This window comes from Lissotriton helveticus, chromosome 1_1 (assembly GCF_964261635.1).
Source record: "Lissotriton helveticus chromosome 1_1, aLisHel1.1, whole genome shotgun sequence".
Taxonomy (NCBI): domain Eukaryota; kingdom Metazoa; phylum Chordata; class Amphibia; order Caudata; family Salamandridae; genus Lissotriton; species Lissotriton helveticus.
In genome coordinates, this window is record NC_136057.1 from 357,436,420 (window position 1) to 357,453,034 (window position 16,615).

At 44.7% G+C, this 16,615-nt stretch overlaps 1 protein-coding gene across 1 annotated transcript in view; it reads right to left on the minus strand.

Annotated features, from left to right (window-relative positions):
• BCL2L13 (BCL2 like 13) overlaps nucleotides 1-16,615 on the minus strand; it is a 423,025-nt gene that overhangs the window by 244,891 nt on the left and 161,519 nt on the right. Inside the window, exon 3 of the mRNA XM_078673632.1 lies at nucleotides 15,774-15,881. Within this exon, the coding sequence (XP_078529758.1) occupies nucleotides 15,774-15,881 (108 nt within the window). The remainder of the gene's footprint in view (nucleotides 1-15,773; nucleotides 15,882-16,615) is intronic.

Below are 16,615 nucleotides of genomic sequence, written 5' to 3' on the forward strand. Positions count from 1 at the left end.
TGGTATGGAGCGACAATGGAAGTGAATTCGTGGGTCGGATCATGAAGAAAGTGTGTGCGGGTTTGGGTATCAATCAGAAATTTCATGCTGCGAATCACCCCCAGTCCGCTGGACTTGTTGAATGCTATAACGGCACTCTGAAATTGAAGTTAGCTAAAATACAAGCGAGCTCTGGTCTTACATGGCCAGATGCCTTGCCATTGGCCGTTTTGTCAACAAGGACGACAGTACATTCTCGTGTGGGACTTAGCCCATATGAAATTGTTTTTGGTCGCCCGGCCAAAGTTTGGGGTGTGCCAAGGCCTAAGAAATACAGTGATATCGAGTACCCTATGTTGGTGGATTACTTACATGAGTTGACTGCTAAATTACGTGTTCTCCAGCAACAGGTCTATGACAGTTTACCGACAGCGACTGCGGATCCAGGCCACACAATTCAACCTGGTGACTATGTGCTCACCAAGAACTTTCAACGAACTAAGAACTTGGAGCCAAGGTGGACTGGACCGCATTTAGTCTTGTTGTCGACTCGGACTGCAGTTAGGGTAGCTGGTAAAAAGAATTCGGTACATGGTACCCATTGTAAAAAGGTTCCATTGCCCTTACCGTATGACAAGTGGGTGCGGGGAGGTATAGCTGATTCTGAATGTGAAAGATTCATACCTTTTAGTGACGCACATTTGGAATGGACTCAGTCTGAATGTGCAGGCAATGAAATTATGCAAGCTGCTGTGCCACCACATTTAAGATTGGACACAACGGATCCGGAAACACTTTTTCAAGAGCAAACTGTGCCTAGCAGAGAGCGCTACAACCTAAGACCGAGAAAAGACAAATAAAGTTTGAGAAAGGACAAATAAATGGACAAATAAAATCTGAATTTTTGTTGCGAGTTACACCTTTTCAGACAAGAGACTATTTTTCTTTTTCGAGTCACCATCTGGACTCAGCTGCAGGGTCGCGGTACAGCCTTAAGGGGTGAGCCACGAATTGACGAAAGGTCTGTGGTTCTTGGTCGTTAGTACGATCTTGACGCACACTTAAGTGAAGAAGGTAATAGCCGTGAGCAGCACGTTAGAGGATGGAGTCTTTTGGATCTGAGTATGGTGTTGAGAGAATTGATTCTAAAATGAAAATGTGTATATTGGTTCGTAGCAAATGTTTTTTAATATTGTGTTTCTTGAGGTTTTTGAATATTACATTGGCTTGTGCGGGTTGGATTGTTTATATTACACAACCGACACTTGTACCTACGTCCCAACCTACTCTTTCTTTTCCTACTGTTTCTCCGTATGAATTTCAAACTCTGCCTGAACTGAGCAGACACGAAGATCAGAATTTGTTAACAATTCATTTATACAGTTGTTGCATCAGCATCAGCTAGTAGTAAATACCACGAATTGCTGGGTATGTGGTCTTATGCCGCATACGACAGATCAGGGAATGCCATATTTGGTTTTGCCTTTTTCGCCTAATGGGTCAGTGTGGGTACTCCAAGCAATGTTTTTTTTTGCGAATGAAGCATCTCCTTTACGTTCCGTCAAAGATAATGCGAGTAATAATGCCTTGATACAGGGAAGAAATTAGTTACTTACCTGTACACTATAGTTCTCCAGTATTATCTTTCATAGATTCACATGCTTGTATCTTCCCCGTCGTCACGGTGGGAGTCTCACGGTAACAGAATGACCAAAGCAGTATCATAGAGAAGAAAAACTGCATAGAAAAGCCCCTAGGGACTGTAGTATGTGGTAACCAGACCTCCTCATTGTTTTGTCCAAAAGTCAGCCAATCAGCATTGCTGCCCTGCCCTCACACTCCCCAGCAGAAGCTTCCTGCCTCAGATTTCCGGCCCAAAGTGAGAGACCTGGATAAATACCGAGACAATAAGTTCTGCCTGAGAAACGGGGAGGTGGGCGGGCGCATGTGAATCTATGAAAGATAATACTGGAGAACTATAGTGTACAGGTAAGTAACTAATTTCTTCTCCAGTATTACATCTTTCATAGATTCACATGCTTGTATCAGAGTAGTAAGTAGTACCCACAAAGCCTGCAGCGTTTCCAGGATAGAACCCAGAAGGAAGTTCTGCAGGTGAAATATCGTTAGAACATGATCTGAAAATATACAGGGCAGATAAGAATAGAAAACCATGTATAGCAAAATAAGATTCTACATATAGATATATAAATATATATATATACATACACACATTGCATAGAGTATTAATAGAGAAATACAGAATACCTTATTGAAACAGATATTTCAGAACAGCTTGCCCCACTGCCGTGTCCTCTTTCCACGCAGTGTCGAGACAGTAGTGCTTGGTAAATGAATGCACACTCTTCCAAGTCGCTGCTCTGCAGATGTCAGGTAGAGACACTCCTGCAAATAAGGCTATCGATGTCGTCATCTTTCTTGTAGAATGAGCAGTCACTCTGGAATTAAGCGGCTTTCCAGCTTTTTCATGACACTTAATGATAGCCGATGATATCCATCTGGCGATACTCAGTCTTGACAGAGGTAGCCCTTTCCTCTGACCTTCAAATGCAATGAATAACTGTTTAGATTTGCGGAATGTTCTTGTTCGTTCGATGTAGAATTTCAAACATCTAGCGATGTCCAAAGAATGCAGCGCTCTTTCTGCTTCAGATGAGGGATTGTTGAAGAAGGTAGGCAGAATAATAGGCTCATTCAAGTGAAAAGAAGTAGGGACCTTGGGTATAAACTTAGGATTTGTCCGAAGTATAACCCTGTCCTGTCGAAATTGCAGAAAAGGTTCTTCCACCGAAAAGGCTTGTATTTCGCTAACTCTCCTCGCCGAGGTCAGAGCTAGCAGCAGGGCTGTCTTCCAAGAGAGGAATTGTAATTCTGTCTTGTGTATAGGCTCAAATGGCGGCCTCATAAGCTGCGTATGTATGTATGTATGTATGTAGTTGAGCTTATATAGCGCACAGCTACCCGCAGTGGGTTTCCCGGCGCTTGCTTAGGGAACCCTTCCTCATATTCCCCTGTGAGATAGCAGGGTATCCACAAGGTGAAAGTCAGGCATCCCGCCGCGAGGGGCCGTTGTGGAGATTAAGCAAGCTATTGCCCAGAGTCGCAGAGTGTGAACCCGTGAGTCGCGGAGGCACCCGGGCAAGAATTATCGAGTCCGTGGAATTTTTAGCCCAAGACCCGCCGAGGCGGGGAATTGAACCCTGGTCCAGGACCGATCTCAGCTTCCGGGTCTGCCGCCTCTAACCCCCGAGCCACACTTCTCCTGCGTCAAGACTGTATTGAGATGCCAGGGTACTGGCGGTCGTAGAATGGGTGGAAAAGCTCTAAAGAGCCCTTTAACGAATTCTTTTATCAACCTGTGGGACCAGAGAGACGGCTCGTCTGGCGTTCTCCTAAATCTTGAAATCGCCGCCAAATGCACCTTCAGCGAGGCATGAGACAGACCTGCTTTTGATAACGACAACAGGTATGGCAGAATACCTTCTGGGGGTACCGTCAATGGATGTAGACTTTGACTAGTGCACCAGTGACAGAAGCGTGTCCATTTGGCTGTGTATGTCTTGTTGGTTGACATAGCTCTGGATTGTGAAAGTATTTGTCGGCAGTCTTGTGGAATACTCATGGCTTGAAATTCCCGCTCATGAGGTTCCATGCGGATAATTTTAGCGATGGTAGGTCCGGATGCAGAATTTGTCCGTTGCTCATTGATATGAGGCTCTGTAATGTCGGGAATTGCACCTTGTTGCATTTTGACATCTGCAGCAGATCTGAAAACCATGACTGCCTAGGCCAAGCTGGTGCTATCAGAATGACATGACATGGCTCTGATCTCATTTTGCGAATCACTCGTGGTATTAAAGGAATTGGTGGGAACGCGTAAGCGAACATTCCAGTCCAGTCCATGTGAAACGCATTTCCTTTGGAATCCCGCTGAGGGTACCTGGACGCAAACTGATCGCATTTCGAATTGTCTCGGGTTGCAAACAAGTCGAACGTTGGTGTGCCCCATCTTTGGAATACTCTGTGAAGCTGAGTGTCGTTCAGTTCCCACTCGTGCAGCACACTTGTCGTGCGACTCAGGACGTCTGCTCTTGTGTTGAGGATGCCTTGTATATGCTGCACCCGAATAGAAATGTTGTGTTTTAACAGCCATTTCCAAATTCTTTGCGCCAGCGCCGAAAGAGGTTTGGATCTTGTTCCTCCTTGCTTCAGAAGATAAAACATAGTCGTGGTGCTGTCCGTCTGAATGAGCACCGACGAGTTCTGTATTCTGGGAAGGAAAGCTTGGAGCCCCAGAAACACCGCTTTGAGTTCCAACAGATTTATGTGAAGCTGTGCTTCCCACTCTGACCAGTGGCCCTGGATCTCCAGCTCCTGGAGATGCGCGCCCATCCTTGCAACGAAGCGTCTGTCGTCATCACATATTCGTGAGTTTGAGGCACAAAGAGGAGACCCTGATTCAAGTTCTTCTGAACCTTCCACCATGACATGGCCACCTTCATACGCTGAGTGATGGTAATCCGATCTTCGAAGGTTCCTTTGGACTGAACCCACTGCTCGTCTAGATGTTCCTGCAAGGGTCTCATTTGAAGACGGCAGTTTGGAATCAGTGGGATGCAAGAGGACATCATCCCCAACAAGGATTTGTACATCCGTACAGAAGTGAACCTTTTTGTTTGAAGGGATCATGCAAGGCTTATTATTTTTCTCATCCTTTCCTCGGATGGGTATGCTTTTGTTTCCCTGGTGCATATCCATGCCCCTAGGAATTGAATCCCCTGGGCTGGAATCAGTGAAGACTTTTCCAAGTTGGTTATTAGTCCTAACCGAGGGAAAAGGCGGATGCAGCACTGAAGGGACCCTCTGGCTCTTGTGAATGATGGTCCTGTCACCAGCCAATCGTCGAGATATGGGTAAATGCAATGCCCCTTCAACCTTAAGTGGGCCGCCACCGGGGCCATGCATTTGGTAAACACCCTCGGAGCCGATTTGAGGCCAAAAGGTAACACCTTGAATTGGAAATGGCGGACTCTCCACAGCGAACCTTAAGAACTTCCTGTGCTTCCGATGAATTGGGATATGGAAGTATGCATCCATGAGATCCAGTGACGCCATGTAGTCTTTCTCTTTTAACATTAGAAGGATCTCTTGCAAGGAAAGCATTCGGAAGGGAATTTTCTTTATGTATTGGTTCAGATCTCTCAAATCCAGTACCTGTCTCCACTTCAGAGTTTGTTTCTTTTTGATGAGGAAGAAATACGAATAGAAGCCTTTCCCTCGGTGTTGTTGAGGTACGTCCTCTATAGCCCCCCTCTGCAATAGTGAAAGGACTTCCGTTTGCAGCTCCTGACGATGTTGGTGATGCCTGTGCACCAGGGGGTGATCTGGTGGCATTTCCACAAATTCCAGGGTATGGCCTCTGCTTATTACGTCCAAAACCCATTTGTCTGATGTTATGGATATCCAGTTGTTGAAGTATTGAGACAGATAGTGGTCGTTTTCCGGGATCTGCTGTGTGGGGAGCGCCTGCCTGAAACCATTGTCGTTTGTTAGACTGTTGATTCCTCCCTCTATTGGAGGACCTGCCCCTAGACTGCTGCTGGTAAGAGGAGTTGGAGGTCCTGTACTGATTGCCTGTATTGTATTGCTTAAATCCTTGTTGGTTATAAAGGTTGATATCTGTTGGTCTGAAAAGAAGACCTCTGATTAAATTGACCGCTTGCACCTCTTTTACGAAAGGACTGGAACCGTCCTTGCTGAAGGGATCCCAGCGTTCTAGCTGTATCCGTGTCTGATTTATTACCCTGCAGCGCCTCGTCGATGTGCTTTCCAAATAGATTTTCGCCATCAAAAGGCATGTCTACAATCTTTGCTTGCACCTCCGGACGAAAGGACGTTGCCTTTAGCCAACCCTGTCTCCGGAGCGAAACTGCTCCTGCCATCTGCCTGAACGCCATAGAGGATACATCCATGGCAATGTCAATAGATTCTGACACAGACTTTACCCCGTCTCGAAGGATAGCCGCTGCCTCTTCCTTCTTATCATCCGGCAGTGCAGACAGAATGTGTGCCAAATCACACCACATTGGCCTATTAAAACGGCTAATAAGGGCCATAGCGTTGGCTGCTTTAATCGTAGAGGCTGCCATGACCGCAAACCTCTTCCCGGCCCCATCCATCCTCCGTCCTTCCTTATCTGGCGGCACCAATGAAGTAGCAACTGGATTCTTTGAGTGCCTCTGCGCCGCCTGCGTCACTACCGACTCCGGTCTCGGGTGTCCTATAAGACAGGCCGCAGCAGACTCCGGTGCTCTGTATTTCTTTTCGATTCTAGGAACCGAAACCGCGATGGAAGCGGGTGTCTTTAAAATTTTCAGGCCTTCTTCCCAAACGTGAGGGATAATCGGAATTGAGCGAGCAGATTTCCTGGCATCATCTTTAAAATCATATAAGAAACATTCCGTTTCTTTAACCACCATATCCAAATCAAACCTCTTAGCCGCTTTTTCCATAATGTCATGAAAACCTCCAATGTCCTGAGGAGGGGAAGTGGTTGGCGGCGGAATAGGTGAAGGAGCCGACGGCAAAATGTACTCATTCCATTCCTGTCCAGTAGAGTCTTGTACAAGCTCATCTTCCTCAGGCTGATCATCATCATCAGACTCTGTCAGATCATCCCGGATTGTTATCACTGGTGGTGACCTTACCACCTGCTCCTGAGGAGTAGAATGGTTCTTCGGAGGTTGTGATGTAACCACCGGCGTAGATGACGGAGGTGCATTTGCCTCCGGAAAACGGCGATAATAGTCATTAATCATGAATCTCAGGTCAGAGACAAGAGAAGTAGGTATGGAGACAGACTCTTCTCGCGACTCCTCTCGCGACTCTTCTTGCTGCTCGTCCTCATCATTATAATTACATGTTTCCTGGAAAGATTCATATCTTGTAGATTGAGCTCTCTCCTTGAAGGAAAACACCTCTTCCTCGTCTGTGTCTTGGCTCTTTATTTTGAGTTGTGAGGGGCTGTAGGCCGCACCTGACGACTCCTCTCCTTCTGAATCCTGTTCCAGTAAAGAAGATGGTGGTAGAGGCGAAATCTGCGTCCACGCCGTGAATTCTGCAGATTTGCTGATAGTCGCTGAGCCCCTTGACGACTGAAAAGATCGAATAGAAATCATAGTCTTTGACTGTGGCGATTTAAAAGCCTTTGCCGTAGAAATTACAGTCGTCGTCGACGGTGTCGTTGTCGACATAGCCATCGTCGACGGAGCCGCCGTCACCAAAGTCATCGTCGACGAGACACCCCGTCGACGGAATCGTTGACGTCTTCGTCGTCGAGCCTTTCGTCGACGACAACGTCTTCGTCGTCGACGGTTTCTTCGTCGACGGGATGGCCATACTCGTCGTCGACGCCTTAAATCCTGCCGTCGACGGAGCCACCGTCGTCGAAACAGTCGTCGTCGACGGGGCTGAAGACTTTACCACAGATTTTGCAGCAGAAACCAGTGAACTGGTCGACGGAGCAGACCCTGCCCCTTTCTGACCTGACGGTTTCTTGAGGGGAGTAAGAGGGAGAGATGACGCCACTTTCTCCTTTGATTTAACCTTTTTAGGCTCCACCCTCTCCTCAGAAAGTGAGGCCTTTCTCTTCTTAGGTGTTAATTTAGAAGATTCCTCCCCAGAATCTGAGTCTGATGCGGCCTTCTTCTTTTGAAGCCACAACAGCAGACGAGCCTCTCTGTCCCTCAGAGTTTTAGCAGAGAAGGTTCTACAATATTTACAATCCTTGGCCACATGCTTAGGATGAAGGCAATATAAGCAGTCCTTGTGAGGATCTTCAGAGAAAAGCCTAGCCTTTCCACAGGATCTGCAAGGCCTGAAAAGCCTCTTCTTAGAGCTTTCAGCCATTATGAAAGAAATTAGGTACACACAATACCTTAATCCAGATGAAAAGATAGTAGATATAAAAGGTCAATAGTTCACTCAGGAACAGCAAAACTGAGCAAGCTCAGGGAGACTCCTTTCTCACACGAAGGCGGTTGGAAATCTGAGGCAGGAAGCTTCTGCTGGGGAGTGTGAGGGCAGGGCAGCAATGCTGATTGGCTGACTTTTGGACCAAACAATGAGGAGGTCTGGTTACCAAATACTACAGTCCCTAGGGGCTTTTCTATGCAGTTTTTCTTCTCTATGATACTGCTTTGGTCATTCGGTTACCGTGAGACTCCCACCATGACGACAGGGAAGATACAAGCATGTGAATCTATGAAAGATGTAATACTGGAGAATAGTAGATATGATCAGAGATATCGATGCGTATAATGCTATCCCTAAGGATGAAGTACGAGCATATGTTGGTTGGAACAAGACTGGATATAGCATTAGTTTGACAGAGAAGGAGAGACGAAAAAGGTCTCCCCCTATTTGGGTTGTACCCCACCGAGGTCATTTTTGTCTGCAAGGTAATGGTCAGAATCCGAGAGCTCAGCTTGGTAAGAGTGTGTGTGCTCACACATGTTTATGCATCCCAGAATTCTCCACCGTTCGTGCCAGCTAAAGGCACATATTTTGTTTGTCATGATAGAGCATATACAAGGTTGCCACCTGATTTCTCAGGTACATGTTATGTGGCATTTTTGCTTCCCCCTACATACACTACTGTTACAAGATATGGTAGAGGTGTCATTGATGCGAAAGATACTGTCGCACAAGAAGCTGGAGACTTCTTCAAGGGTTTCGTGCCCTTTTGGTGTCCTATGGCCAATAGTAGGAATATTCGACAGCTTACGAGAGTGGTTGAGGCCACTATAAATGAAACTGCAGGTGCTCTTAGCAATATTACAGCTGAGCTTCAGGCGGATCGTCTTATGACGATACAAAACCGTTTTTTTTTTAGATATTATACTTGCAGATAGAGGTGGGGTATGTAAATTGACGGGTCTAGTTGCTGTGTTTTCATACCAGATAATGCCCCGACAGTGTACCAAGCCATCTCAAAGTTATATAAGTCTGCTGAGTCTATACATGTAGACGAAGGGAACTGGTCATTAACAGGATGGATTTGGGGACTGTTGTCCAGCTGGGGATGGAAGATTCTGATGTTCCTTGGTATGGCTTTAGCTATCCTTTTCTCGTGTTGTTTGTGCATCCAGTGTGGTACCGCCATTTGTAGTCTTTGTGCTACGATGTGTGTGAGAAGACCTGTCCCAATAGAAGTGAAGGATAATAAGATGATGCTACAGCAACACCTTGATGACCTGATGAGAATAGACATAGACCTGGATTCAGATTGACATGAGTTTAGGTTATTGCCTACGTAATGGCAAAAGGAGGGTCTGAGGTTCTGTGATTCTCGAACCAGACTCCATTTTGTTCGAGTTGTTCTTGACGCCATTTTGTGTTGCCCTCACGTAGGCCCGTGGAGGTAACCGAACGAACAAAGTTGCATGGGCTTCGTTGTTCATGTACGCATTAACTAGACCTTTTCTGACTTGAGCGTGAACTGCAGGACGCTGACCCAGTCACCTGAAACTGACCCTTTGCGAAGCCAATTTCCCTGGCTGATCGTTGTCTGAGATTGCCAATCAATGTTCAGGATATCGTTAACTTTAGTTCTCTTGTACATATCTTATCCTATTCAGCATCTGAACTGTTTCTTTTTCTTATGACTTTTCATTACATGGGTAGTGCTTTCAATTATGGGTTTGTCCGGCTTGTAGAAATCTAATTTGGGACATTCCTAATAATTAACTTGTGGGTTGGTACAATGTAAATCGAGCTTTTACGATGTGATAATGTGTGGGAAAATGTATTTCATTCGTCAGTGTTTGTCGCAGTGGGTGAGCATTCATAATGAGCAAAATGTGGATAAAAAGTGATGTCTTGCTCTATGAAAATTGAGCAGTCTCCTGACTTGTACACCGGGTTGTATTGCTGGGCTTACTGTTACTAGCTGCAGCTAATAAATTTGACCTTTGATGCCATCCAGAAGTATTCTGTGTCTCTGTATACCAAGACAGGTGAACCCGAAGACTTTGGGCGTTCCGCTGGGTTCTAAAACCCGGTTCTTCAATCCTACTAATGTAGGATCAAAATCTGTCAATTGACTGTAGAGAAGTTTTTTTTAACACGTTTTTGTCAATCAAGTCAAAAGGGTGTCCTTGTACAAATCGGGATGAGGATGCCAAACTCATGTTCATAAGAAATACAGGAACCAAAATTGTTGCACCGATGGTGCTGGTAAAGCAGAACTGGGTGTTAGGACAACAGGATGTCAGGGTGTAGGGACGGAGTCTCTCTACAACGTCAGTGCCTGTAGCCCAATCCGGGCTAGCTCACAGGGCCATGTCTAATCTCCTGACCTTTCCAGAGTAACAGATGATTTCTGCAACCTCGATCATGACCCTCTAGTCCCCAAGGGAACTGTGGACACCGGTCCTCCCTTTTCATTACTCCCCGATCACCCCTGCATGCCCATAGTAAACATAAAAAAGACACAAAGCAAGTTTACAATACATTTATTGACATTATTGAGGTCTATTATGAAGCAGATGTGCTGCGATCATTAGGCAGATGCAACTAAACAACGTAATTAGCATTTCTAACAGGGAATATAAAACAAACCGCACAAATAGCAAATTATATATCGGTCTACGTCTACTATTATTATAGGAGCAGAGAGATATATTTGCAGTCTCTGGGATTGACCAAGCACCTCATACCTGGTGTATGCAGTTAGGTAGTCTGCATCACAAGTGTAAGATTAATTTATGCAGGGTTTCATATCTGGCACTGCTGTCGTTTCAGAACAGTAATCTCTGTTGGAATTCTCCTCTCTGGCCCCCAGGGGACGGGACACAGTTTATATGATAATAATATTGTGCTGGAGAGCCAGATGTGCGAGTAGGTTATATCTAAACATTAGGAACCATTGCTGAACGAGCAAAGAAAATAGTACACTATGTTATGTATTCCAAGAAACCTTGTACAAAATGTGCAGAGTCCCTAAAAGAGTCCCTGAATAACAAACAACACGTACAGCATATTTTCTGAATGATATTGCAAAAACTAATGTGTTATATGTGGATATTGCAAAGCAAGTGGAGGCATCCTAAAACGCAAAAACTAAGGAGGAGCCAAAGCAGGCCCAGATGGGGAATCACTACAAAATGATTGTGCCAGGGAGTTGGGCTGCAGCTCCAAAAAGATTTCATCCCAGAAAAATGGGACAGATCTGCTACTTCCCTCCTCTCAACCCATTCAGACCAAAATGTCTCGAAAAATGCTCTTAAGAGTTTTAATTTAGAAATTAATTTTTGTCCTCACCTTCCTCGTCCTAGTCTCTACGAAGCAGCAGGAAAGACGGTGAGAATGGGCAAGTGGTGCATATGAGCAGGCATGCGTAGTCTATACCACAGTCATAAGCAGTATCAGATATTTCACAGGAAGATAGGGATTGTAAAGGTTGCTAAAAGTTTCTGAACTGAAACCTTGAAAGTGATCTCGTAGAGGCTAGGATTTTGACAATATATCTGAACTTGTGTAAGTTTAAGCCTTTCTAAGGAGTAAAAAGAGGGAAAAACAATGGAGCCCAGTGAACCATAAGTTAACAGGATTCATTGCAAAGCAGACACACCAGATGATGGTATTGGGAACCAAAGGTGGCACTCTGTCATATGCACAAAATGATGAGCTGGCACTGCAGAATTGGACATGGCCATGAGGCGAAAGCACATATCTCGGTAATTTTATGAACTTTAATCGGAGAATCACTTCTGAGAAGACTAATGGTTGTATTGCTCATCAGGAAAACCACCCTAGTCCCCTGGGTGAAAGCTCTTCAGTCCATGGCTCCAAGTGGAATAAGGCCTCACTATATGAAGCGCATGCTCCAACAAAGACTGTGGGACTGCTGGGCCTTATCACCAGCAATACAGACAAGAATCTTGATGAGTAAGTTTTGTGAGCAGACTGGTCAGCTGACATCTTATTGAACAACCCAAATACAGATCACTGGGTGGAACTGGGGGTCTGTGAGTACAGAATCATTGAACCACTGACAAACTGATAGCCCATCTCAATCTAAGACAAAACCCTTACGTCCAAGTGTGGGGCTTTAATTAAGGCCCCTTGTTTTCAGTTTTTACAGATAAATACAGACAGAAAACAACATGTTTTCTGTCAACATTTATTTATAAAAGTGGATAAATACAGAAAATGTGCTTCTTTTAAGTGACTTTGTGCTGTCTTTCATTAATTATATAGCCCAACAGATGGGCAGCTTGGGAAATAAAAAAAACCAGGATGAAATGTCTTTAAATAACTGCATGTGTCAACATACATTTGTGGCATAATGCTAATATTTGCCAGTGGGTGTACGGTTATGTATTATTTGGCAACTTAAACAACTAAAACACAACAGACATCAAAGTATGACTGCATGCCTATCATTTAATTAAATATGGAAATGTACAGTTTAACAACTACATTTATACGCAAAACACAAAATAAATATGGATGAATACAGATAAAATGGCCAAAAAATAAATATGGATAAATACAGACATATGTTAAAAAAAACATAAATACCATAGAGCCGGTAGCCCTAGCTGTAATACTTTGGATTTAGGCTTTGATTTGCAACAGATTTGATAAAACCACTTTGAAAACGTCTGCATTGTCACAATAGAATTTGCCTCAAAGGCTATCTTTGACTGAGGCATTCTAGTACCTTTAGAAGAGAAATGCGCCTTAAGGGATGCACCAGTAGAGGATAAAGCGCAAGGCATATTGGTACAAAGGAATACTTTTTTAAAGGCACAAAGGCTGCTGGATGCATGTGCCTCTGTTTGTGACAGACCTCCTGGCTTCCCTTGAGGGACTGTACCAACCAGTCTGATGCCCCCATGCCTTCCCAGATGGTTGGTACACAATGTTTATGAAAAAACTAATTTCCCACTTAGGTTGGGACTGAAAACATTTAACAGCGCACTCACCAGAGGTGAGTGAACTTTTATGCTTCCTAGCTATGTACTCCTAAATCTCCACACAGGAAACATAATCCGAAAATGGGAGACAAGAAATTAATAACAGGCTTCAGAGTGCTCGTGAAGAGAGAGAATCAAAAAGTGTGAACTCATTTCAAAGGCACTGTCGTTCACATAACTGAAGGCAAACTGCCACTTGACTTGGTAATTAGCAAAGACGTTTGTTGGCAAGTAGCTTTCGCCCACAGGGTTAAAAAAAAAACAAACATTCAAGTTATTCCTGCATGTTAGGATTGCCACCAGCTAGGCCAAGGGTCTCCAACCTTTTCTGTAATAAGAGCCACTTATGAAAATCATTCCAAGCTACTAACATTATTATTGTTGTAACAGTGACCACATCAGACAAGATTACAGTCGAAGCCACCATATGAAGGGCGTGATCCCCTTAGTTCATGAGGCAGGGCAGCCAGCAGTAATGCAATACAGGATTACTCAATTTGGAATGTCTCAGTATGCGAACTGCATAACAGCCGTAGTTGAAATGTTCCTGACAGCAAGGTAATAACATTATTAGTTTGTCTGCCAAATGCCACATGATTTATCACTCAAATACTAGCGGTTGCCCATTGGTGCATGAGTTCTGTAAGTACACTCGTTTTCTAGAATAGGCAGTTTGAATTTTGGTCAGCGTATATAAACTCAGTTACAGTAAAGCTTCTAATTGAGTACTGTGCTGGACACAAGAGAGCTACTCACTTGTCCACATGTTGGAGACAGAGCGCCTGGCCAAATTTGTCATTCCTCTCCCGGAGATTCTCAATAAGATAGTCATCAGCATCAAGTCTGGTTCACCCAGAGATCCCGGTTCCCCTAAGGTGCTTAGAGGGAGTATTGAGACACTCTTTCACCTCAGGAATAGTTCCAAAAAGATGGAAAGAGGCAGTTGTTCTACCTCTACAAAAGAAACCTCATATTAGTATGGACGATCTGGATAATCTGTGCCCTATCTCACTGCTACCATACGTTGCAAAAGTTGCAGAGAAGGTAGTAAATATCTGCAAACATAATATCCTTCACCCTACTCAGTCGGGGTTTCGGGCCCTACATTCCACCAAACCGGCTCTGCTCCTGTCCATAGAGACCATTCGGAAATATATAGACGAGGGACAGACGGCGGCCTTAATTCTATTAGATTTAAGGGCCGCCTCCGACACTGTTGCCCACCACACCCTGCTGCAATGTCTTAGGAAAGGAGGTGTGGCAGGTAGTGCCTTGAACTGGATGGAATACTTCCTGTCTGAGCGCAGCTTCCAGGTGGCGCAGGGATCCAACTACTCTAAAGATATTAAGTTGGAACATGGGGTGCCACAGGGGTCCTCCCTGAGTCAGACTTTGTTTAATCTCTACGACACTCCCTTGGCGGAGATTACGGAAAGATTCGTGGGTTAATGTTTTGTCCTACGCCGAAGATACTCAACTGGTGGTGTCCCTCACACAAGCAAAGGATAAGGCAGCCTTTAATTTCGTGACTTGCCTGCAAGAACTGGCATCTTGGATGGCTAACAACTGCCTGAAACTGAATGCCAACAAGACCGAGGTGCTTGTGATAGGGAAAGCACCATCAGTATGGTCGTCAGCATGGTGGCCCCGGACTCTGGGACCCACCCCCACACCCTGCGAACAGGTTAGGAACCTTGGGGTATGGTTGGAAACTAAGCTCTCTTTCGAGTACCATACCAGGCGAGTGGCAGGCGACTGTTTTGGAATCCTGCGAGGTCTCCGGAAAACTCTAGATGGGCTTCCTATTGCAGGCAGGGAAACCATGGTGCATTCCCTGATGACATCGCATCTGGATTACGAGAACATACTGTACCTGGGTGCAACTGCTAAATGCATGCAGAGACTCCAACGTATCCTGAACGCAGCAGCACGTCTAATTGTAATGCTTCCTAAAAGAGCCTCTTCCAAGAGCGATTTAGCCTCTCTAAACTGGCTTCCAATCAGGGAGAGCTCTGTTCAAGGCTCTGTGTGTTAGCCATTGGATCATTCAAAGGAAGGGCCCCTTTTACCTGCATGACTTATTAACTCCCTACTCCCCAACCCGGCAACTAAGATCTAGCGGGACAGGGCAGGTGTGAGTCTCCACCATTAGGAGAGTAAGGATGGGTAGCCTCTCCTTCCACTATTTGGCAGCTCAGGAGTGGAATAAACTTCCTCACAGCCTCCGGCTGGCGGTCTCTGAGATGGCCTTCCGTAAAGAACTGAAAACATACCTCTTCCCCTCGGTTTGGATCCCCCCTTGCTATGTTCAGTCTCAGCCTGCCCTCTTGAGATGCCTAGCGCAGTTTGTTCCACAGAGCGGGGACACACTAGTCTAGTGTAACCAGGCACTTTATAAATGTGATTTTTATTATTAGAGCTACTAGTAGATCACAAGCTCGTCGTTGGAGAAGCCTGGGCAGTGTACAAGATAAAAAGTGGCAGGACGAGATATGTCTCATGAAAAAAAGCATGCAATGCAGGATTTGTGTGCTTCAACTAAGACAAATTTCAGGAAGGTTAAGCTGCCTGACTTGCAGTTTGGCAAAGAGTAGCTCATGGACCAAACGCCATTGAAACAAAGTCTAATATTAGCTGTTTTTTGAAAATGCATTCAATTATGTCGGACTGAATTGAACAATTTTTACACTTCTAACCATAACATCTTATGGAATTCTAGTGGCCTGCTTAGAAACTGCTAGTCTTGTCACCGGGCTTTAAACAATATGCAACGTGCAAAAAGAAACTGACCATCAGAAATCTCTTCCTCTAGGTGCTTCAGCTCCTCTTCAATTTCTGCTCTGACTTTGTCCAGAACCTCTTTGTCCAGGTGAGGTACGGGTACAGACTGCTCAGTTCCTGAAAAACAGAAAATGCAATGGTTTTCCTATTTTTTTTTGATAATTCTGGTCCCTACCTGGAAAACATTGCACCGACGTGAATAGTCTGTAAACCACATTTAAGTCAAGTCTGTGATATGGAATCACGTTTTAGTAATCCGATCCGTTGAAAAAGTGTTATACACAGGTAGAACTTCTTCAGCTTTGGATAGGAAGGCGGACAAAGCTCTTGATTGGGTCTTATTTTATTATGACAAACAAAATTCTCTGGATGTCGGTTGGGTCAGTCTGATGTGCTTGTGTCATTTCGACTAGACTATATAGTTATAGCAAGAACATTTAACAGTAAACCAAGAATTAGGAGTTCACCATGGTAAAAGGGTCATTGCGCTCTCCATCCATAAGGGGATGCCTGTACCACCGACTCTGTGTAACACGTAAATATTGGGCATGATTTATGCAGGTGTTAGTGAATTTACGACTACATTCAGATATTATTGGGGATTTGAATTTCAATTCAAATCTCTCGCAAATCATTTAACCTTGGCATAAGAGTCCAAACAAGGAGCACGAAACACCTGACGAAATAATCAACCTATGACCCCGTTTCAAACAGGACTATGGTGAATACATATTTTGTTCAAGGAAGCATATCTGCATTCTTCTTTTTACCTCTTGAAAATGAAAGGCATGTCACGAGAAACCTTTAAAAGGGGCCAGGAGTGCGATGAGATTCAAATAAATAAAAAGACT